The 23,477-nt window shown below is 40.0% G+C and overlaps 3 protein-coding genes across 5 annotated transcripts; 2 read left to right on the forward strand and 1 right to left on the reverse strand.

The window, feature by feature from the left end:
• The first annotated feature begins 261 nt into the window (after positions 1 to 261).
• Positions 262 to 8,549, forward strand: dis3 (DIS3 exosome endoribonuclease and 3'-5' exoribonuclease). The gene is made up of 21 exons (XM_007545394.2): positions 262 to 1,038; positions 1,138 to 1,295; positions 1,844 to 2,040; positions 2,138 to 2,211; positions 2,311 to 2,478; positions 2,651 to 2,815; positions 4,138 to 4,251; positions 4,659 to 4,796; positions 4,872 to 5,018; positions 5,099 to 5,215; positions 5,296 to 5,397; positions 5,607 to 5,671; positions 5,921 to 6,005; positions 6,123 to 6,250; positions 6,389 to 6,475; positions 6,567 to 6,723; positions 6,852 to 7,066; positions 7,169 to 7,337; positions 7,457 to 7,615; positions 7,709 to 7,831; positions 8,035 to 8,549. Exons 1-21 carry the CDS (start codon positions 820 to 822, stop codon positions 8,101 to 8,103), a joined length of 2,856 nt encoding a protein of 951 aa, XP_007545456.1. The 5' UTR covers positions 262 to 819; the 3' UTR covers positions 8,104 to 8,549.
• Positions 8,550 to 8,565: 16 nt separating this feature from the next.
• bora (bora aurora kinase A activator) lies at positions 8,566 to 14,579 on the reverse strand. Of its 2 annotated transcripts, none has more exons than XM_007545396.2 (12): positions 14,484 to 14,579; positions 14,109 to 14,263; positions 13,168 to 13,274; positions 12,971 to 13,016; positions 12,797 to 12,875; positions 12,675 to 12,719; positions 12,053 to 12,109; positions 11,691 to 11,968; positions 11,410 to 11,572; positions 10,626 to 11,185; positions 10,425 to 10,523; positions 8,566 to 9,150 (listed from the first exon to the last, which is right to left on the reverse strand). In XM_007545396.2, the coding sequence occupies exons 2-12, from the start codon at positions 14,256 to 14,258 to the stop codon at positions 9,121 to 9,123; spliced, it is 1,614 nt and encodes a 537-aa protein (XP_007545458.1). In that variant the 5' UTR covers positions 14,259 to 14,263; positions 14,484 to 14,579; the 3' UTR covers positions 8,566 to 9,120. The 2 variants fall into 2 exon arrangements, with proteins under 2 accessions (XP_007545458.1, XP_007545457.1); XM_007545395.2 differs by having other exon boundaries at positions 10,383 to 10,523.
• Positions 14,580 to 14,615: 36 nt separating this feature from the next.
• Positions 14,616 to 16,820, forward strand: mzt1 (mitotic spindle organizing protein 1). Of its 2 annotated transcripts, XM_007545398.2 has the most exons (4): positions 14,616 to 14,705; positions 14,856 to 14,954; positions 16,007 to 16,152; positions 16,640 to 16,820. In XM_007545398.2, the coding sequence occupies exons 1-4, from the start codon at positions 14,627 to 14,629 to the stop codon at positions 16,661 to 16,663; spliced, it is 348 nt and encodes a 115-aa protein (XP_007545460.1). In that variant the 5' UTR covers positions 14,616 to 14,626; the 3' UTR covers positions 16,664 to 16,820. The 2 variants fall into 2 exon arrangements, with proteins under 2 accessions (XP_007545460.1, XP_016523467.1); XM_016667981.1 differs by having other exon boundaries at positions 14,683 to 14,954.
• The last annotated feature ends 6,657 nt before the right edge of the window (positions 16,821 to 23,477 follow it).

The raw sequence follows: 23,477 nt of genomic DNA on the forward strand, positions 1-23,477 counted from the left end.
TATTTTCCAACATTAGCCATGTAGTGAAACTGATCTAAAATTGAATATTAATTTGAACTGAAGTGTATTTATTTTGGCTGTATTTATGTTTTTGTTTATTTATTGAGGGTTTTTTTTCTTGCTTTTGGGGGGTGGGGGGTTAAATTTGACAGGGGAATTTTCAACATTTTAATCATTTTATTTTCAAAATGATACATAAATAGATAAGTGTTTGCTGTTGCTGTTCGTGCATTTGTTTAATTGCCATTAAATATAAAACACTGGAACTTAGAGAAGTACAACAACAGACCTACAGTCCATCCATTTTCTGTACACCCTTGTCCCTAATGGGGTCGGGAGAGATCTACAGTTTGACCTAAAAATCTTGTATTAGTGCTTGTTTTGTGCGTGTTTCAATAAAATGCCCCCACAGTATGGCGAAGTATTGCGGTGCAGTACAAACCTCCTAACGCTGGGGTGTGCTATAAAATAAATTTCTTCGTCATTCAGCTTCTCTTCTGTCTTCCTTCGCTTTGTTTTTATTGAGAAATTAAATGAACAACCAAAACTAGTCATGCGATTTATTTTTTACTTTTAGTCCATCTAATAAAACTATTACCTTTTTAGATACAAATCCATTGTACTTAGATTGCTTCAAGACAGAGATGATATATGTAAGCTTTATAGCAGCCAAAGCAGAAACCCCATAGCTCCTCTAACTCTTGGAAAGTTTTTTTCCGTCCCACGAGTGGCTACACATGGTTAGTGAGACTGCCTGGCAACTTCAGATGGTGGGATAAAATCACCAGAAATTAGACGCGGTGGCCTTATATCTTCATCATGTTGAAGTCTAAGACCTTCGTAAAGAAGACCCGATCGGGTGGGGTGTTGAAGGTCGTACGTGAGCATTACCTGAGAGATGATATTTGGTGTGGAAGTGAAGTCTGTACTGAGTGCAAACAGGACTCCACGGTGCTGCAGAGAGACGCGTGTATTGAGAGCAGTCTTTGTCCCTACCCTCACTATCTGGTTCCTGACACCAACGTAGTGCTGCATCAGGTAACAACCCAGAGTAGCTACTTTTCGAGATTTCCAAACGTGGCCACATAAACGTTCCTCTCATTCTAATTTTTTATGTTTACGTTCTTTTTACTTCAGATTGACGTATTGGAAGATCCGGTGATTCGCAACGTGATAATCCTTCAGACTGTTCTTCAGGAGGTTCGTCATCGCAGTGCACCGGTTTATAAACGCCTGAAGGATATCATACATGAACAAGGAAGACACTTCTACACATTCACCAACGAACACCACAGGTACCGGGGAGGGGAAACCACAAGATCATATAAATAAATGCACACTGACAATATTTAGAAACGCACTGTTTTTATTTTTGCTGCAAGTCTGTACATAATTATGGGGTTCGATTATTGCCATAAAATTTTTGTGGCCACGGTAAGTCTGCAAAGGTCGTGAACTTATTAATATACATTTTTACATTATTTTTTCAACAGTTGTATCTCATAAGTGTTAAGTAGATATTTCCTCAAATGTTTACTCTGAGCCAGCTCAGTGGCAGTGCACAGCAACACATAACTCAGTACTTCATACAGCTAGAGAATGCTCCGGTCACTCAGGTTACCTACTAGGAAATGGTTGGTAATGGTTGGTATAACAGGTGGCTTTAAGAGAATTTAAAGCTCTTGTAGAGACTTGTGTTACTTAATAGTATCCATGCTAAGCTGAACCTTGTGTTTGAACTCTGTTGACTCTCATATGTTTAATATCTAATGCATGTTTAGATGTTAACCCTCCACTGCAAAGTACTTTGGTAGTGTTTACTCCCGACTCCATCTTCTTGCAGAGAGACATTCATTGAACGTGAACCAGGGGAGAGCGCCAATGACCAAAATGATCGGGCGATCCGTGTGGCCGTCAAATGGTATAGCCAGCATCTGAAAACGCCAGAGTCGGGCCCAGATGGTCTCAAGGTGGTCCTCCTCACCAACGATCAAGGCAACAAGCTAAAGGCTGAGGAGACCGGCGTGGTGGTGTACAAATGTAAAGTGTATTCATCTCCCGTCCTCACGACAGTCTTGAAGATGAAGCATGTTTGTGCATGTCGCTACAATATTCTTCTTGTCTTTTTACATTCTAGTTGATGAATACATCAAGAGCCTGATAGGGAACCCTGAGTTGGTGGATTGCTTGGCTTTGTCCAACGATGATAAGGTGGGCACAACTGTGTAGCTATTCACAGAAATAAATCTGGTTTCATACTGAAAGCATTATTTTCATCTTTCCCCTACTTCGCTTCCTGTTCTCCGTCAGAATGAGATCACCAGCAGTAAAGTGTTGTTTCCGGAGCATCTTCCTTTGTCAAAGGTCCAGGCGGGAATCAAGTCTGGCTCATTTCTCCAGGGAACCTTCAGGGCCAGCAGGGACAACTATCTGGAGGCCACAGTTTTTGTCCAAGGAGAGGGGGAGGACAGCACAGAGGTGGGCACGGACTTGTCTTAGGAAATGTCCTGGAGTCCTGCTAATTTACTAACAAGACTCCAGAGATTAAAGATTTTTGCGTAAAGAATTAGTTTATTGGCAGTCAAAGAAGAGTCTTAAGCTCTACTTTAAAGAATAAAAAGCTCTGCTTTGCTCTTTTCCTTGCCTCCAGGTTCTTATCCAGGGTCTTCAGAACCTCAACAGAGCGGTGCACCAGGATGTGGTTGCTGTGCAGCTGTTGCCAAAGAATCAGTGGGTGGCGCCGTCGTCAGTCGTGCTGCAGGACGACGGTGCGGCGAAGGACGATAACGTCGATGAGGACGAGGAGGAAAAAGTGGTGAATTTAGTTTTGTTTTTGTTTTTTTTGTTTTTTACCAAGGGCCTTTCCGACATCTGTTTTTTCTTTTTCTTTTCTTTTTTTATTTGGAAAGGCAGAATTCCATCACATTCATAATTAACTGCAGTCATTCAAGGACAACAAAAAAACTTAACAAAACTAGGAAGCGCATCACATAAAAACAAAAAGAGTTAGATCCACAAAGTCTCCAAAACAAAAAGTACATCTTTTGTGGAGGAATATTAATCCTGACTCTATCTGGGAGCTAAAACGTAAAAAGGGAATAACATTCCATCTGTGAATGTCTGGCTTTATTTTTGAATTTAGTGGGCCGTAATTGATGTCACAGTTTTGGAGAGAAGTGAGACTGTGACATCAACTATTTGATAGACTCAACATCCCAATTTCAGTTGTGCATGATCTTAATTGAAGATGGAGGGGGTGTTGTAGTTAAATGTTAATCCTTGAGTTTTGTTGATATTAATTTCAAAACCAGAGACTAAACCAAACTCATCTAGCAATTGCATCAGTTTTGGGAGTGCCTGTGAGGGTTGTGCTATACTTATCAATAAATCGTCAGGCTCAGTTTCTCCGCATGTCATAATTACCCCTTTTATATTTGACGCACAACAGCGTTGTCTTGTTCCTCATTCCAGTATGAATGAATTGGTTAAGTTTCCATTTATTTTAATTCTAGCCGTTTGTTTATTGAATAGCGCTGCAAATGTTTTGGCTCCTCTCTTCTGCCTTCTCAACTTGCCCTTCCACGTCTTCCGTTCTGGTATTCACTTTCACAGTTTCTTCTTTCATTGCTTCTAATTGTTACTTAATATCTTGGCGAAACCCTCACAATTCTCGCAGAATCAGTTCCGAGTCTGTCATTTATCGACACTGCGTCTCCTTGTTTGTTAGCTCGAACCCGTTAGCTGAGTCGTTGCTGCGTCCCGTAGTTACACTGAATTTTGTGATCACCGTATATTTTGACCGCAGGAGGCGCTGTTGCAATTTTATACCATACTTTGCCATACCTCGGCCTAACGCAAAAGGAAAAATAACAAAAAAGCCGAGCAAAGAATAAAAAGATATTACCGCTAATATTGTGACTATTATGGAAGTATCTATGGTGACAAAATACGATAGCTCTTATCACATACCGTGTATATTTGCTTAATTGTTACAATAGTAGTGGTAAGATGTTACTAAATGGCAAAGTACGGTTAAAACTGCAACAGCGCCGCCTGCAGTCACCGAATTTAGTATAACACCGGAAGTCCCCAAGAACATTGTTTTTAACAAATCCTCTTCTTCCCGTCTCTGTCCAGCTGACGGGAGCGTTAACTGAGACGGCCAGGAGGGCAACGGGAAAAGTAGTGGGAATCATCAAAAGGAACTGGAGGCCATTCTGTGGAATGCTGAATGTCTCCCAAATCAAAGAAGTATGTTTACCATTTTTCCTGTCCACGTCTTAAAATATGAAGGTTGTAATTGCACAGGATTTCTACACAGTTTGGAAACTACTGGAAAAGTCTGAATTTTGATTTAAATATTTCAAAGGTTTGGAGATAGAGCAAAAAATAAATATATGAAAAAATGTTGGATTTACAATTTTTTTTTTTTAATAAATTTTATTATTCAGAGAAAAGTTTGCATCTATATTTGGCTTGAAAATACTGACTACCATGGATATTAGAGTTTGAACGAGCTTAAAATTTAAATATGGGAACTTAAGTATGAAAGCATGAAACTTTATGCACCCTTCCCCCAAAGATGCTTTACTTTTTATCTGTCCGACCTTCAGGCACTGTATATGTCTTACCATTATTTAATTTTTATCCCCCGCCAGTCCACCCGCCATCTTTTCACCCCAGCAGATCGCCGTATCCCACGCATTCGCATTGAAACACGACAAGCCTCCACTCTTGCAGGTCAGAGGATTATGGTGGCCATTGATGGCTGGCCCAAAGACTCTAGATACCCAAATGTAAGTCCCATCACATTCATTTACCACAGCCCACAAAGAGCTGTAATTGACTCCCGTTAATTATTTGTGTGTTAGGGTCATTTTGTCCGCAGTCTGGGAGCCGCCGGTGAGAAGGACACCGAGGAGGAAGTCCTGCTTCTGGAGCACGATGTTCCACATCAGGCTTTCTCTCAGGCCGTGCTCAGCTTCCTTCCCAAAATGCCGTGGAGCATCACACCAGAGGTAACATCTCCCGCACCTGCACAAATTATTGCACATTTATAAATGCGTGTGTACGGCGTTAACATGTATGTGTTGTACAGGACATGGCACAGAGGCAGGACCTGAGGCATTTAACAGTGTGCAGTGTGGATCCTCCAGGATGTACAGATATAGATGACGCTCTGCACTGCAGGGAGCTGGAAAACGGGAAGCTTGAGGTGCTCATCAGTGACAGCACTAAGCTGTTTGTGTTATCGGTTCATGTAGTTCAATCAGCTTGCAATGCGTTTCGCTGCAGGTAGGAGTTCACATCGCTGACGTCAGTCACTTTATCAGACCTGGGAATGCTCTGGACAAAGAGGCGGCTAACCGAGGGACCACTGTGTATTTATGTGGCAAAGTAAGACAATCAAAACTCGCATGTCTCCCTTTTAACCTCCAAAAACAGTGCAAGATGGAGTTCGGTGTGTCTTTTAAAGACGAGGAAAATAAAGCTGAACTTAAACATCTTTAGTTACATGTATGATTTACAAATACTACCTAGGATTATGTCATGACTCTGTTTCTGCATGAAAGTTGTGAGCAGTTTTTAATGTTGTTCCCCCGCAGAGAATAGACATGGTTCCTGAGCTGCTCAGCTCTAACCTTTGCTCTCTGCGGTCCAATGTGGAGAGGTGAGGATGAAACACACACACGCACACACACACACTTAGAACAACCTCCAAAGTTATTGGTGCCTCAATACAACACTGCCGTTATTCATTCAGCCCTCATTGCCAGTAGGACAGCATCTTGCTTCAGATAATCAATTGAGAATTGGTGAAATCAGATTGAATTCCTCCCCCAGTCGAAGCGATAAGACGGAGGAAAATACTTTGAAATTATTTCAAATTCTGGTTCCTTGTTTTTCCGTCTGTCCGCAGGTTTGCTTTTTCATGTATTTGGGAAATGAACCACAAAGCAGAAATTCTGAAGACTCGGTTTACAAAAAGCGTCATCAACTCCAAGGTAAAAACACTGACTAGAAAATGCATAGTTTTAAGTATATTTTTGCGGTATTTGTGTCTAGTTTCATCGATCAGTGCAGTTATTCAGTTTTCCTTTTTGTTACCGGATGTTCCTCAGGCGTCTCTCACTTACGCCGAGGCCCAGATGAGGATAGATGATGCCAACAAGAACGACGACATCACTGAAAGCTTGAGGGGCCTCAACAAACTCGCAAAGATCCTCAAAAAGAAGAGGATAGAAAATGGGTAAGGAAATGGTAATCAGTTAACAGAAAACCAATTTACAGATTGATGAATGATTTGACGGCTTAGATAAGATGTGATGGAAATGCTACGACTTTAAATGACTGAGTTTAAGTCTTATGTACCGATTTCTATCCCCAGGGCCCTGACGTTGTCGTCCTTAGAGGTTCGGTTCCATATGGACAGTGAAACCCATGACCCAATTGATCTGCAGACTAAAGAACTCATGTAAGCGACTTTCAAAATTCACCCGAAGTCCTAACAAGATGTCAGTTTTCTCTTTCTGTCAGTATTCTAATCACTACCACTCGTCTTTCAGGGAGACAAACTCCATGGTGGAGGAGTTCATGTTGCTCGCCAATATTTCAGTTGCTCAGAAGATTTACGAGGAATTTCCAGAGAGCGCTCTCCTGAGGAAGCATCCAGCTCCCCCTCCGTCCAACTACGACATCCTGATCAAAGCCGCAAAGTCCAAGGTCGGTTGAATCCATGTGTCACTAAAAAAAGACTTCGAATGCATCATTAAATACCCAAATTGATTAAAACATTAATCCTGCTAATGAGCGGACCGAAACTTAATCTTTTTGTTTCCCTGTTTGATCAGAACGTGATGATCCACACAGATTCGGCCAAAGCGCTGGCCGATTCCCTGGATGGGGCCAAAGTGGACGGCTTCCAGTATTTTAACACGCTCCTGCGTATTTTAGCCACTCGCTGCATGATGCAAGCTGTTTATTTTTGCTCTGGCATGGACAGCGACTTCCACCACTACGGTCTCGCCTCGCCCATTTACACTCACTTCACCTCCCCAATTAGGAGGTACGAAAATTTCAATGCACTTTCCAGAAATACTTTTTTCACAGAAAGAAAAAGTCTTGCATAGTTGACTTTGATTTATTTATTTTTGACCTTTCTCTGCAGGTACGCTGACATCATTGTGCACCGCCTGCTGGCGGTGGCCATCGGCGCAGACGGCACCTACCCCGATTTGATGGACAAACACAAACAGTCGGCCCTCTGCAACAACCTCAACTACAGACACAAAATGTCTCAGTACGCACAGAGATCGTCTGTGGCCTTCCACACTCAGGTATTCCACACTGTTGTTCTCTGCAGACATTCGCAACGTAGTAAACGTTCGTCTTCACTCGATATACTTGGAAAATTGTATTTGAATTTGACCAAAGCGTCCTATCCCTTCCCTTGCAGTTGTTCTTCAAGACCCGAGGAATTCTCAACGAGAAGGGATTCGTTCTGTTCGTGCGGAAGAACGCGATCATCGTTCTGATCCCGAAGTTCGGTCTGGAAGGAACCGTTTTCTTTGACTCCAAAGACAAAGCTTCTCCCAACCTCGTTTTTGACGAAGAGGTCCAGACACTTCACTTCTTGTTTTGCTTTGGTTTTTTTTATTTTTTGTCAGAGAATAAATGTTAAAAATGTTTCCTGTGTATTTGTGTAAAGGGTCCCACTCTGAAGGTGGAGCAGCACACGTTCCACATATTTGACCAGGTGAAGGTCACCATCAGCCTGGACGACTCCAACATTCAACACCAAAAGATCCGCATGGCTCTGATAGAACCTGTGGTAAGGACAACTTAAACATTTATTTTTTTTAAATTAATTTAAAACCTGTTTTATAAAATCCTGCGGTGGAAATCCGTCCACTTTGCAACCCAACCGTCGTTTTGTCGTCAGTGGAAAAAAAGATTCACCGCTTTGTACAAGTCCTGATAAAACGATGTTGACATTTTCTGAAGCTCTGTTGTTTTTTTTCCACCCCCATATAGATTCCTGGTGTTAGCGTTCCTGCACCAGAAGCGGAACCACAAGCCAAGAAGCGAAAACTGGACCGCTGAGACAAACGTTGCAATTCACCCAGAAGATCCCGACTTTATTTTTAGTACTTGTTGAAAGAGATTTGTTCTTGTGTTTACAGTCTAAACACGAGCAAATCTCTTCCTAGCAAACACGTCACTCATTGTAGTAAGTTCAATCCAGTGAAACGGACGCTGGTGTATTTTTTACTCGTCTTTTTGCTTAAAATATTTGCTGGTGGAAATAAAGCCGTATGTATGATAAATGTCACTTCAGTTTAACCTAAAACAAAAATTAATTGGTTTGCAGAGTGTTTTTAATCTTATCACATAACTGTTAGTGTGTTCTGCAAATAAACAGCATAACTCAAATGACGTTGTGAGGCTAAAAAACAAAAATAAGAGAAGAGTTTAAGGCATTTTAATGTGTAAAACCTTCATGTCAAAAATGTTTAAAAAAATAAAAGGGCTCCATTTTTTCCAACTCAGTTGGTGGCATTATTTGTTTTGCATTAGTTGTATTTATTGCAAAATTACAGTTGTGATCTACAGATCTTGATTTAAACAAATATTGGTTATACTGATAAGTTTAAAAAAATTAAAAAAAAAAGTTTTATAAAAATATAAATACAGTAAAAGTCTGTCGCTGGTTATAATTGAAATTCTGCCGGCGGGCATCAATACAGCATTTAAAAGAAAAACAAAAACAAAAGACCATTCATGTGCAACACAGACATGTTTTCACAAAACTTCCCCAATTTTATCAAACCTCTACATCTTAATTTAAAAACTATTACAAAGAATGAGATTTCAGTGGTTTACAAAATGACTGAAAAGAAAAAAAACAAAAACCCTCCCTGCAGCTCAACATTCCCTGTGATTATTCATAACAGGCAGAGCATTTGCTTTCAGTCAGGTATTTGTTGCCCTGCAGTTTCATTCACAGCAAAACATTCTGGTAAAACTCAACATTTCTAAACATAGTGTAAGTTTATTTGAATTTTATTGCAAAGTAATCATAGGCCTTTGTCGGAAGAGCGTCCCTTTAAACGTAGAAAATCAGGTGAGGCAGCGGGGATGATGAAATGCCTAAAAAAAAACACAATTATCAAAAGTTAAAGAAGAGCTCAAACAAAGGGGACCGTGTGAATATTCAGGCAGTTCAGTTGTTGGTTGAAGTTTCAATGAAGCCTTCGCTGAGTATTTAGGCACAAGAACTTTTTCTCAATACTACCAAACCATACAAAATACATGAAATTCAAAATCTTTTAAAGAATCTAAAAAGTGTTTCTCGCAGCTATATTCAGCCCCCTTTCTCATGACCTCTCAAGATAAAATTCTTTGTAACCATCAGCCTTCTGAAGCTACCCAATAAGCTAAGTCCACTTTAATCTCAGCTGAGACCAAAAAACATACAGGAAAGATTAGGGTAAAGTTTTCTGTTTAAAGCAGAGTTGGGTAATTCAGCCATTTGACAACTGGATTTCAGGGCCCTATCGGTTTCCTTTGTGTTAGTCTATCACATAACATGTCTTTAAAATACAATAAACAATATAAATTTTGATTAATACACATTTTTTTTGTCTCTTTTTCTCCAGTTAACCCTCAATTAGCTTTAGGATCTTTGCCAAACAAACTAAATCTCCGTCTGACCTTAAGGGACAGTTAATCTAATTGGTCAAATATGATCAATATCCAGAGGATAAATGTATGTTGCAATAAACATACTATCCTACCAAATATTGTGTCCAAGCACTTTCTGCAGAACTGCCTTCACTGACATTGTAATGGGGATTGCGACTCCAAGGGTGGTGTAGCTAGCTAGTTTCCAGGTTTAGTGATTTCCGAACAAAATTTATAGTCAGGATGCCTTAAAAATATAGTTAAATGTATCTAAATATATATTTAGATACATGTATATTTATCTAAATATAAATGTATCTAGATAAATATACATGCAAATTTAGATGCATGTATATGCAAGACAACAGTGTTGTCTTGCTGCAAGACAACACTTGCAGTTGCTGCAAGACAACACTTGCAGTTGCTGCAAGACAACACTGTTGTCTTGCAGCAAGAAGGTCCTGGGTTCGATTCCTGACTCAGGGTCTTTCTGCATGGAGTTTGCATGTTCTCCCTGTGCATGCGTGGGTTCTCTCCGGGTACTCCGGCTTCCTCCCACAGTCCAAAAACATGACTATAAGGTTATTTGGTCTCTCCAAATTCTCCCTAGGTGTGTGTGTGCATGGTTGTACAGAAAATGGATGGATAAATATAAAAGGTCTAGCTTGATCAAAGGTACAACCAACGATTAACCTCACCTTAACTTTACTGAGTCGGGTGACGGGAAACACTTCTTCTACCTGGTTGGAGCTGATGGACTCCTTGCTCTGGAAGTCCGAGCTGATGCCGTCAATGAGGCTAGCGGTGCCGGCTGAGATGGTGGTGTAGCCACTGTCCACCTGCACAACAGTCAACATTTATTAAGAAGGAAGTCTTCCATTGAAGTCTCACTGGAATAGCTACAAATGAAAGTAAGGTTTTGTCAAGTTTCTCTCACTCACCTGCATGCTGGAGTCGTAGCGAAGGCTGCTTCCTTCTGCCAGGAGCGAGAGAAACATCTGAGAGCTTTCTGTCGCTGACGCGTTTCCCATGCGAGAGCTAGTCAGGTGTTCTGAAGGGAATCCACCCTCCTCCTCGTCCTCCTCCAGCCTTTTTTTAAGCCCCACATTTTTTCCTTCTTCCATCTTCACAACCTCCATGGTATCCAGGTTAATTCTCTCAGGGGAAGCAGAGTGGCCGTCTGTTGCCAGCGGCGACGTTGGGTCTAGTTCCATGGCTGGGAGAGAAGATGAGGAAGAGGTAGGAGAGTGTTCTTCAGCCTCCCGGTCTTGGAGCTTGGGGTTGAGGATTGGCGAGATCAGCGGAGGGGACGCCCAGTTGCGGACTCTGGGTCTGGCCTTGGGCCTGGAAGTGTTTTGGTCGTGTTGGTAGTGGAGTTGGTGAGGGGAGCAGCTACGAATTGGGGAGCATCCTTCCACAAACGGACTCTCATTAGTGAGGGCAACGTCCGCATCCAGCGGACCTCCATGTGGGGTAAAGTTGCTGTGATGTTTCTGCTCACCTGAAAAGATCCAGATCAAGGAGATTAAACCAACCTGAACCCCGACAAGATCTTACAGTTTAGATTTTTTATAAGATTTTTCAGCAATAGTGGCTTTTATTTTGATAGAAATCCGAAATGAAAGCAGTAAACAGAAGGGGGAAAGACAAGCAGCAAAGGTACAGAGGACTGAGGTCCTAGCCTCTAACCACGCAACGCTCCACAGTTGAAAGCACATCGTCTACCTGAGTCTCTGGGAGTCCGCGCCATGTCGACAAGGATAGGAGAAACAGTCGGAGAGGCGTGGCCAGCAGGAGATGACCTATCAGGAAACAGAGGGCTGCTGATGCTGCCGAGGCTACAGTCTCTGAAGCAGCCCTGCTGGATGGGACTCGACGAGAACTGGCCCTACAGTTCAGACATTTAAAATTAGCATTTGCTTAATTGTGTACGGCTTTTATCCCACAAATGTCACCTCTTCATTAAATATTAAAGACAACAATTTTCTCAACGACTCACGACGTACCGTAGAGGGAGTCTGGGCCGACCGGCCGCCAGCCAGAGGTGACGGACAGACAGATGTTAATGCTTCCCCTTCGACACCGTCACCTGTGGCTCTGGCTCCACCTCTGTAGGGAGACGGCCCTTCGAGTCGGCCGTTGGCTCTGTCGGGGCTCGGAGGCGTGGAGCTGTCGGAGCTGCTGTAGCTGAACTGGCCGTCGAGGAAGAGCTTTCGCCTCAACGAGGAGGAGCTGAGGCTCTCCTGTACGGCATCACAGGCCTCCTCGTAGCGGTAGTATTCTCCTGAGGCGAACAAACGTCACGTGAAAATACGACAAAAGCTAAAGGAGATACTACCTACTTCGATTTGAGTCAATAGAAGGTTACCGAGTAATTTCTCCAAATCAAACGCCAAAGGTAGTGAAAGAGTCGTCTGGCAAGCAACTGTCAATAAAACAGACTAATTAGTCGTGACAAGCAAAGTAAACAGAATGTAATTTAGAAATGAACGTTACAAATGATTAATATCAAAATACATAAACTCTTCTGTGATTGTGTAGTGCCTTTCCTTTTATCTCCTGGTAATGAAGTGGAAAAAATTAAAACAAAAGCAAAAACAAAACAACAAAAAAAACTTTGTACAAGTTCCAACTTGTATCCAACTTCTTAGTTTAGATCTTAGTTTATTTCCATATTTTAGTGAACATTTTTCCCCCAATTGTTTTGTTTTTCAAATTTTCAATGCCACACAAAAACCTCCCTAAGTGCCACATATCGCCAACTGGCTGCATTTTTATATTTGAGAGTTACTGTGAGAGTTCAAAAAATTATGATACTGGAATAAACAATAGTCAGCATTGTGCATAATGCATTATTTTAAAGATCCACAATCATTTGTACTGAAGTATGTAAGAAGAACAGAAGTACACTAATGAAAACAAATTCCTCCCTGAAAAAAAGAGAGATTAGCTACAGCATATTTTAAATATTGTAATTAATTTAAACTAACCTGAGATTTTTTCAGACTCCTCTGAGATCGCTTCAGAAAAAGGACCTAAAAAACACAAAAGTTGCATGAAAATAAAAAATAGAAAGACAACTCACACACAAATTTCCTATAATGTTATTTACTTTTTTTGTACAGGTGAGTGGCTCTACGGGTTTCTGGTGCTGCCCAAGGGGAAGGCACAATGGCTCCTTTGGTGAAAAACTTCATTCAAAAATACAAAATATATAATTACATAACCAGGGACTCATTAGTGTGGAAGCATACATTATGAGCATAGATACTTTGACATTATTTACCTGCTCAATAGCATTCTGACATTTTTCCTCAATGTCTGAATCCATCCTGAAATAAAGTAAAATAAAAAACAAATAAATAAATAAATAAAACATACAGGATAGATTTAAAATGATCTGAATTTTGTCAAGTTTTTATTTATTTATTTATTTTTTCAGTTTTAGACAACACATCTAATTTACTGCTTAACAACATATACCTGGTCTGGCTGAGGTAGAATGATTGCCGCTGGATTTCCTCTGGGTCTATATGTACTGGCAGAAGACTGGCCATTTCATCAATCGACCAGTTAAACTTAGGTGGAGTCTGGAAAAGAGACGGATAAGAAAGGCTATGTATTATACACTACCCAGCAAAGAAAAATGTGTGAGCACACACTGTTTGGCAGTACTCTTATCTCTTGATCATTTTCACCACAAACTGCATGCAAAGTGTTTTATTAAGAGTTCATCTGACAGATCAATGTAAAACAGGGGATAACTGTGAAGTTATTATTTAATTATTTATTTTTTCACAAATCTAAAAAACCACACAAAAAAAAACCTAATGATAATATGCACAATATACCGCATCTCATGGACTGCTCTGCAATGATTGGCTGGATACTTTGTTTTCTATGTCATGGATGGATGCCAATGTTACATTTGCATGAGCACGAATGACCACACAAAATGTATATTTTTGGGAATAAGATGGAAGAATTGGGCTTTTGTGATGTAATCCAAATCCAGACCTTATCCAATCTGTGGAAACTGTGCCAAATTGCTTAAAATTGCTTTTTTACAGTTTCTCTACACCCAGTCGGACTGGTCTTTAGCTTGTAGACATGCAAAGATGGCAGTGGCGTTCTCCAAAAAGACCTGAAGATGTACTTGCAGCAAAAGGTACAGTTGTATTTTTCAACGTTTTTTTAAAATGTGTAAATACAAATATTCTTTTTACACCACTTTAGTGTTGTGGTGATGTATCACAAAGGATCCTAATACAATACATGGATGGTTGTAGTTATAGCATGACAAAATGTCAAAGTTACAAGCCTATGAATAATTTGGCAAGCAATTAGAGCAACAACAGTGTTTCTGATTTCTAATTAAAAACATGCATCCTATCCAGTAGTAATAGGATAAATTTAAATCTCACAGCCTTGCAGGGCTTGGATCTGAAGACAGACGGACTGGGCACCAGAGGCTCCCTCAAGTGGTGGTAGTCATTGGGACTCTCAAAGGGATTTCTAATGGAAGGCCTGCCTGGAGTCTCTGGGGTGATCTGTACCTCGATATGATCCCCCATCTTATCTGGAAACAACAAACATTTTTGTTAGCAGAAAAGAAAACTAACGCTTCAAACACTAAGAGTTTTAAAAAGAGGTAGTCCAGTAAATCCAATTCTTATTTTGTTATGAGGTTAGCTCGGTACCTTGGCTACGTTAAAAGGAACTTTGCGTACATATGTTTAAAGGTATCATTTACAAAATCCAGATATACAAAACTTTTTTTTTTTCAGTCGGTTACTTACAATCGTTAAAAAGAGCCGTCCTCGGCGAGTAAATCGACTGTTTTTATGAGAAGAGTCAGTACTGCAGCTCTAGTAAGGAAACAGTTCAAACGTTTATTTCAATTTCCTCCACAAAACCTGCCAACCAATAGAAATCTTACAGGATGTTCTCAGTAGCCAATGAAGAATTTAGTGTCGTCACTTCCTCCTCCTGGTTTCGATGCGGGAATCTTTGCAAGCTAGGTAGCTGTCTAGCTGCTAACGCGCCCCGTCAGTTATTTTGGTAGTTTCAATTTATACAATGTCATTTAAAAATTGATTAGGGCAAGCAAAACTCTGACTGCATTGTTGAAATAATCTTGTTTTATATACTGTTAATAATTTGCCGTGCAGGAGGTTGTGCGTTGGTTAGCTACCTGATAGCAGTTTTTTCAGTCACTATGGCAAGTGCAGCAAATACAAACATGAACGCAGTCCGGGAAACGATGGATGGTAAGTATAAAACCTTAACAGGCCGCGCGGCTAATTAGTTCAACATAATATGTGGGTCACATAAAAAGTAGATGGGGGAGTATACGTTTTTTCTCTATTTAGTATAAAAATGCTTCCGTTTTTTCAAATTAGACTGATATATTGAGTATAAAGTTTGATTTTCATCATCCGTTTCCTTTCTTTAATGTTGAGATAAAATGTGATGTGCTGTCACACCTCAGTTTTAAGTAGTCGTAGCAACAAAACGTATGTTGATTTTTTTTTTTACACCAGCTGTAATGAAGTTGGTTTCATACACAATAAACATTTTCAAGCATGTAAAATTAATAGAATACTACTTGCTACCAGTTTAAGATTTATAAAAACTTACTAGAAGTACAAATAAACTACCCATTTTGTTACATAACATCATTTGTCTATATACAGACATGAATAGTGTTTTTTAGTTGACATAAAACATATTCATGTCTGAGTCTGTATGCCAAGGCCTGCTTAGTTTAAAAATAATGTTTCAGCTTTCATCTTTTGATAACAAATTGTTATCAAAAGATGAAACAAATTGCTATCAAAAGATGAAAGCTGAAATATTATTTTTGTTTATTTAGTTTATCAGTTCCAGTGTTATGTGTTCTTTTGAAAATAAAGTGTATCTATCTATGGCAGGAATTTGCATGCATTATTATTCATTTCCATTAAATCAGTGTCAGAAGGTCTTGAAACAATATTATCGTTTATCGCAATAATTTTTTAGACAATCGCTCAGCAAAATTTGTTATCGTGACAGGCCTATTAACAATATCATAATGTCTACTTCATGAAGTGTATAGTCCTTAAACTGTTTATCTCCAAAAATATTGATTTATTCTTAACATTTTAACATTGCTCTTGACATTTTTTCCTTTAATGTCAACATTAATCCTAATTCTCAAAACAAATTCAGAAAAACAAAACATTCGTCATTGTCCAGTAATATGGTGGTGGTGTTTTTTTTTTTTTCTTTTTGAGTTGCCTTTTAATATCAAATTCATCTCACCATCTTCTTTCTCCAACAGTCCTGCTTGAGATCTCGAGGTTGCTGAACACCGGTTTGGACATGGAGTCTCTGTCGATCTGTGTGCGACTGTGTGAGCAAGGCATAAACCCCGAAGCTCTGTCCGCAGTCATCAAAGAGCTGCGTAAGGCTTCGGAGACCCTCAAGGTATAAAATCACTTTTGTTTTTTTATTATGAAATAAATAAACTTGTGTGTTTGTTCAAAAGTGAATATTTTAAAAACGTAACAGATATCAAGGAAATAATTTCAAGGAATATTTGTGAATTAATAACATTTAAGTGCAAGTCTGGCATTCCCTTGTTCTTTTCCTTTATTCCAGCGTTTCTTCCCTATAATTTTCATTTATGTAATCTTGCATTACTCTAAATAATCCGAATCCCATCCCTTTAACCTTCTGAAGTGGTTATAAAGTATTCACTCATTTCATAAAAATTAATGACAGCTAAAGCTTCTTGCCTTCTATTTGAAGCAGCCTGTTATTGAGATTCCTGCCTAAAACACACCAACGAGTAAATTAACCTCGGAAGAATCCAGAAAGCTGTTGGTTCTTGGACATCATGGTGCCTCTTTAGGGTTGCAACTGTCTTATTTCAGAATGTTAATTATGCAATTTGTTTATTATCTCCTCTTAGGTTTCTGAGAACTGCACAAACTGAGGATGAAAAGGAAAAAGATCTCATCCCCCAAAGTTAGGATTGTGGACTGTTCCCGAGTCTGAGATTGGTTTGTTTTGGCATATTGTCATCTCCTCTGATTCTGCACTATGATGCTTGGGGTTTTTATATAAAGAGGCATCAGCCTCTGTCTGCTGTGGTACTGGGCCTCTGCTGAAATGAGATCATCTGTCTCTCAAACAATCTGCGGCATCTTACACTTGGCAGGAACACCCAGCCTGGATTCAAGAAAAAAAAAAAAATATATATATATATTTACCATCAACTTTTGTTGCAGTTTTCATGTGCAAATTTTCACTTATTTTTGTCACATATGTATGAATATTCATGTATTGTTAGATGTTGTACTTGTATATTTCTTTCACTGAAACAATATCCTTTCAACATTTTCAATACTTGTGACACTTATGAGTAAAAAATATATATATATATATAATAAACTATAAAAATGTAATATTTGTGACCACAAGGTGGAGATGTATGCTTCTTTTTTTCGCCCCCTGATCAGGCCTTGACGTGGCTTAAGAACATTTTTGGATTTAACTTTAGTTTTTCTGAATCACGGATGCTGAACTTAGGGTAAATATAATTTAAAATCTGATATGTTTTTTAACTCCTTCTTTCCAAGACTTCTTGTTTCAGTTGAGCTATTTTGAGTAAGTAGGGGAGGGGTCAGTACTGAAATAATTTAACAGTTCTTAGTGTATTATATATTTTTACAACGGAAATTATCTTTCCTGTCGGACTAGGTGGAAGGGTATAACTGACTGATAATGTTGCACAATGCCGTTTACAAACAATAGAGGGGCGATTATATCCAGGGCCGGCAACAAAAACAAAAAAAAGGTATCAGAGGTCATTCATAAGAGCAGGATATCCTGTTGATCTGAAATCTCTGCTCTAAACTGTATCCACAGAAATAATTCGAATTAGAACTGCAAGCGTTGACAAAAGCACATCTTTTGATCCCCTCCCAGAATGAAATCTCTCGGATCACGCATCTAACCAGACAGCATTGTTTTGTTTGCCCGCGGTGTGTAAAATAACTCTATTCATCTTCTAGACAAGGGAAAATGCTGAGAGCACAGAACATTTACAGGCCAATATATGTGCTCCCCTATCAACCCTGACTTGTATCTGGCACGAGTGTGTGTGTGTGTGTGTGTGTGTGTGTGTGTGCGTGCCCCATTCGCTGTGTGAGCTTAAGCTAAGAAGTGGCTCCAAATGAGCAGCCCCTGAGCCATCTGACAGCTACGCCTCACCCCTCTCAGGCACACCGCACAGAAAGCCAGCAAGTGCACAGGAGTGTTTGGGTAAGCACTTCTGTCTTCTTCTGCGTTGTCTCACCGCGTTGACTGGCAGATTGTGAGTCTAAATCTCTGCACTTGCTGCTTTGATCTCTGAACACAGTATCTGTCTGTTCCTGAACACCAGCATCATGTTATCCAAGCGTGAGAGGCATGAGATCTGGTGCAGCAGTGGCTCTCCTCGATAGTTCGCAATCCAAAGCAGACCCTTCGTCTCTGTGGGGTGGGGGAGGGGCTGAGGGGTGAGCTTCATAAGATGTTGATAAAGGTGGAATCTTTTTACATCAAAAAAAAAAAAAAGAGTTATNGAGGCATGAGATCTGGTGCAGCAGTGGCTCTCCTCGATAGTTCGCAATCCAAAGCAGACCCTTCGTCTCTGTGGGCGGGGGAGGGGCTGAGGGGCGAGCTTCATAAGATGTTGATAAAGGTGGAATCTTTTTACATAAAAAAAAAAGAGTTATGCATGGCTTGATTGGGCTACTAAGGGCGTGGGATTCAAGATGCATTGCTGTCTGTTTGATCTGTGCAGAGGGTTTTTTTTTTTTTTGCTCTATCCAAGCCAGCTACTTTGATCTCTGTTAAACAAAATATTCCCAAATCCCATAGTCCTAACAGAGATTAGCGTCCGCATATGCATAAACATCTAAGAGGTGTTCAACTAGGGCACCGGTCAGGTCACATGACTGCTATCAACCTAGCAGGCGAGCGGCTCCTCGCGTCCAAACTTCTGAAGGTGTTTATATTCGTACGTCTGATAATTATCCGGTGCTGAGGATTATTTTTCTGATAAATGAGGGCAGTCTCGTTTTGGAGTGAGAGACACGCGGCGCAATTACAGTCCAGGTGTACGTTGTTATTATCAAAAAAAACAATTAGACTGGACTGATTAGCCGTCTCTCATGCATGAGAAACAGTGGTTTGTTTATATTTTTCCAAAGCCAAGGTACAACCACGTCGTAATCACGAGAACTATAAAAGAAACAGTTCATCTGCTCCATTTTGACGCAAAGTCGAACGAAAGTTCAAAGATCTTTTCGCGTGGGTTTTTTTGTTTATAGGTCAATAATTACTTTTAATGACGAACAAGCGTGTTTATTGGTCGTCCTCACGAGACGAGTCTTTGTCTGAGGCTTTATTGGTCCTTCATGACCATTTTCTTTCATGTTAGATGACACGGACATGCAAATGAGGCGCTTGTTGTCGAAACCACATTTATGTACAAGAGCGGACGATATCAGGATGAAATGTTGCTGCACGCCAGAGGATGCTGATGCAAACACTTGTACATCAGTTGAAAACTAACATCTGAACAAAAAGAAAAGATCGTCTAAACCAGGGGTGTCCAAAGTCGGTCCTCGAGGGCTGGCACCCTGTATGTTTTAGTTCTCTCCCTGGTGGTAGTAACAATTTCCTCAGCAAGTCAGTGTTCTCCTTAGGTCTTCTAACGAGCCGTCATTGATGCAGGTGTGTAAAACCAGGGAGAGAACTAAAACATGCAGGATGCCGGCCATCCATCCCTCCACAGGCTTTAGCGAGGCTTAGCAGAGATAATAGCCTGGGGGCCAAGGTTCATGGGACAAATTTGTGGGGGGGGGTTTTTTGTTTGTTTTTTTATATTTGTTTTTCCATAGAAAATTAAAAAAGACCATAAGATTTTCTGATTTTCCAGCAGCAGGTTCTTAAGAGCCTGCTTAGTTTGGGGACTTGTTCCATCGCCACATAGGCACATCTGGCATAGTTTCTGACATTCTTTGGAAGGGGGTTGTTTGGGGTTTTGTAAGGATTAAAATAAGTATGAAGATGCAGGTAATGAACTTTTTTGGAAAACAAATGCAAATACTTGGGAGGTACTCTGCACAAGCCCTAAAAACTTTAGATCTGATGTGTATTTTTGGATATTTGCAGCTGGAGGGTAATCAACTGTATCACGATGCCCAACATGATATTTGCCTCCTATCATCAGCAAGATTTTATTTATCAGATTTTTGCATGGGATGGTCTGAACAAGTAATGTTTTTATTTTATTTTTATTTTTGGAAATTACTATCTTCTGTGACATAAAAGATAAAAAAAAAAAACGTTAGAAAAAGCAGGTTTTGCGTTTTAATCATAGAATATATCGGAGAGGAAGACGTTAGGGATAGATCGATCCCAAGCATCAGCAACATATCAAAGTTAAGAAAGTTAAGGCCAGTGGTGTCCAAAATACGCTCTGGGCTCATTTTTGACCCTTGGAATGATTTTGTGTGACCTTTGAAGAATGCCTTTGAAGAATAGCTCAAATTTTGTTTCAGCCCAGATAGTTGATCCTGATACAGTTTTAAAGAAGCAGTCAGAGGCAGTGCAAAACAAAAACCTTATTAAAATCATTATCGAGCAAAAGTCTTTCAACGAGGAGGCAATGTTTTTGTTTCTCAGATTTAATAGAAGACATCAAAACAAAGATCACCCAGGATGTTTTTTTTTAATTCGCAAAACAACTTCAGTTTCTTGAACTCAACAAGTTTCATTGTTGATATTTTCTTTATGGGTTTCACCTTTATTCTGAGCAAAAACACTGAACAAGTTTCCTTAAACTTTTTTGTGTGGTTAATTCACTTAATGTGAGTTTAAAAGCAAATGCAGTTCAGTGACTCAGGAAGGCTCTGCAGGTGTGAAAGAAAGAAGATCCCTGTAATGAAATGAAAGCCAATAAAAATCTGCTTAAATAGAGCATTTTAGGAATTTTCATGACTTTCGAAACATTTGATCTCATATCAATGGATTTTGCATCAAGTCTCCAATAAACTGCTATATATTTAGTGGTTTAAGCGGCAATAGCTGGAGAAGAATATATATATATATTTTTTTTTAGCAGTAACTTTCTAATGTTCATATGTATTTCGCATGTTTTAGGTATTGATCTATGTCTGGTTCACAGTTAAGCAGATCGAGGTTTACTTTAATTACTGAGTTTTACCAACATGTGTTATCGGATTGGAAGGTGTTGGAAGGAGGAGGAGCTTCTTAAAGAGACACAGGCCAATTTCAAGGTGTCAAACTGCAGTCAAATTTCATTAATACAATATTTTTCTAACAACTGAAGGTGTCGAATGTGCTCTAAAATGGTACTATGTGCCTGGAAAATACATAATAAAAGGAGGATTTTAAAGACACATGTCCCATTTCCTGTCAGAAACAAACAACTTGGTTGAATGGAAATCAACACCAAGCCGGGATATGAATAATTTTGAAGTAACCGTAATTCTGACCAAAGCAACAGAATAATCGTACAACTATTCTCGTCTGAGCAGAGAAAAGCAGAGAATCCAACAGATCTATCTACATCCGGAAAGGTCCGTGTTTCCTGCACGGACGGTGATTGATCTATTGGTTTTCTGTAACCGATCAAGCCTCTCTGACCCCCATCCTTCAGCAGGCATTAAGCTTCAGGGCCCGTCACTGCCCGGCGAGGAGTTCTGTGACCTTGTTAGTGCCTTCCCCGATACATCACTGTTGATTAAAAAACTGGGCAGACTTCGACACCGTAAGACACTATTTAGATCCCAATTAAATTCATAGCAAGGAAATTGGATCATAAACTCTTCAAAGGATCGTTAACAATCATTAGACAGGATAATGGGATGGCAATCAAAATATGTTAAAAAGAAACTTTCAAAGTCTTTTAGTGACTTTGTTGTTTTTGGACGTTTTCCAAACTGATTAATGTGGGATTGATTGATTTACAGATGTAATTAGCTGCACTCTGCACAGACGCATAATAATCATATATCTTCCTCCTTGTTTCAATGTATTAATTGGTTTCATTAACAAAAGCAGTTAATTGAATAACAATTAGCAAAGTTGATGGCAATATTAAAATAGTGCATGCCATCTCCCTTGAGTTTTCTCTATGATAATAATGAAAACACCTTTTTTTTTCTTGTCAGATTGAAATTTTGTGTTTTGGACTATGTAATGACTAACATGATATTGGGTTTATTAGTTTATTCCCGGGACTCGCTGAGGCGTTGAGCTCCTGAACACATTGTGTTTAACAGGTAGGCACCATATGCTGGCTTAATCAAACATTGGAATCACATTTGGTTGTTAAATTGTCTCCTAATAAAACCAGGTAGTAAAACAACCTGAGTTAATTCAATTTCAGGCGAGTTTGGCTAAAAAGCGGGCAGCTGTTCAGATTTGTGTAAATGCTTTAAAAGCCAGCCTCCCCTCGTTCCATTCTTTCTTTCTTTTTTTGCCTCTCCTATTTTCTTTTTTAGGTTCAACTTCATCAGCCTGTTCAACTTTTTCTGAGGGAAAATAGAGATGGAGGGTGGACGAGCTGTCCACTCTCCTTAAAAGAAGACAATACCGAGGATATTGTAGTGACAGCTCACATTGTGCGTGAGTGTGTGTGAAAGAGAAGATTTGTGTATGTTTGGAAAACAGAAAAAGAATATAGAGGATGTGTGAGAGTGCGTGTGTGTGTGTGTATGCGCGTTACTCTGACAGCTTGTATTCTCCGTGATTAATGATGTGCTGTGTGACTTGATAAGTGCTTCGGAGGACCAACGCTTGTTTCAATTAGACCTTGTGAAGGTCGCGACGCCGCGCCGGCCTCTCATTATCATATCCATAATCAATCCACATTATCATAGGAGAATGCGGATTGGATGTGTGATGTCTTGGTCGCACACTTACAGGGGGCTGGGGAACGAGCACACACAGAAACCTAATCACATACCAAAACACAATGACATACTCTCTCACTCACTCACTCACACACACACACACATGCACACACACCCTTCACTCCAAGTTGATTTGAATCATAACAGAAGCTGTCGGAACGGATTGTCTGTTCAGATTAAGAGTTTGTTTCTGAGAATTAAGCAGCATTGATGGTGGTGGCATTTCAGTTCCTCACTGCAGACACAAATGCCAAAACATCATTCTGTCACCCCCCACACCCCACCAGCACCTCCCTCTGTTTCACACAACCACATGTATGCGTGTACATCCATGCACTCACGCACACACACACACACACACACGCGTACACACGCGCACGTGCTCTCAATCGGGGACCCAGGGGCATTTTTAATAGAGGCGAAGTGATTCGTATGTTTTTGCTCCTCTAATGAGAACAGATTGAGTGGTATTTACACTTCATCGGCTGATCTAACCACCTACACATTTCCCTCATGCTGTCGCTCCTCGCTGGCCAAAACAGACATGTGGAGAGGACCAGAGCTCTGGTTTCAAACAGAGACGCAACATGAGCATCGTCTCTGTCTCTTTGGCTCGCGATGGCTCCATGGCAACATAAATGTGAACTGTTAAAATTGGAGGTCTGGAACATGAATTAGGTTCTGCGGAAGAGTGGTTTTTTTTGTGTGTGTGTGCTTTGGTCGATAAAGCAATAATGTGCTTTTGAAAAAAAAAAGAAGATATTTTTAATATTTTGTTGTGGTTTTGTGTGATAGACCAATGCAAACCAGAGCACA

The sequence above is a fragment of the Poecilia formosa genome, unplaced genomic scaffold, assembly GCF_000485575.1.
Source record: "Poecilia formosa unplaced genomic scaffold, Poecilia_formosa-5.1.2 Scaffold12, whole genome shotgun sequence".
NCBI classification, from domain to species: Eukaryota; Metazoa; Chordata; class Actinopteri; order Cyprinodontiformes; family Poeciliidae; genus Poecilia; species Poecilia formosa.

What these genes read in the sequence shown, in the direction of transcription:
- dis3 (XM_007545394.2), top strand. Translation starts at nt 820, where the DNA reads ATGTTGAAGTCTAAGACCTTCGTAAAGAAGACCCGATCGGGTGGGGTG. An exon ending in CGTGGAGCATCACACCAGAG is followed by an intron (nt 5,019 to 5,098) that starts GTAACATCTCCC and finishes TGTGTTGTACAG; the next exon opens with GACATGGCACAGAGGCAGGA. An exon ending in TGGCTCTGATAGAACCTGTG is followed by an intron (nt 7,832 to 8,034) that starts GTAAGGACAACT and finishes ACCCCCATATAG; the next exon opens with ATTCCTGGTGTTAGCGTTCC.
- bora (XM_007545395.2), bottom strand. Translation starts at nt 14,258, where the DNA reads ATGGGGGATCATATCGAGGTACAGATCACCCCAGAGACTCCAGGCAGG. An exon ending in GATCCAAGCCCTGCAAGGCT is followed by an intron (nt 13,275 to 14,108) that starts GTGAGATTTAAA and finishes TCTCTTTTCCAG; the next exon opens with ACTCCACCTAAGTTTAACTG. An exon ending in CCCGACTCAGTAAAGTTAAG is followed by an intron (nt 9,151 to 10,382) that starts GTGAGGTTAATC and finishes GTTTTTTTTTAG; the next exon opens with GCATTTCATCATCCCCGCTG.
- mzt1 (XM_007545398.2), top strand. Translation starts at nt 14,627, where the DNA reads ATGTTCTCAGTAGCCAATGAAGAATTTAGTGTCGTCACTTCCTCCTCC. An exon ending in AGTCCGGGAAACGATGGATG is followed by an intron (nt 14,955 to 16,006) that starts GTAAGTATAAAA and finishes TTTCTCCAACAG; the next exon opens with TCCTGCTTGAGATCTCGAGG. An exon ending in AGGCTTCGGAGACCCTCAAG is followed by an intron (nt 16,153 to 16,639) that starts GTATAAAATCAC and finishes ATCTCCTCTTAG; the next exon opens with GTTTCTGAGAACTGCACAAA.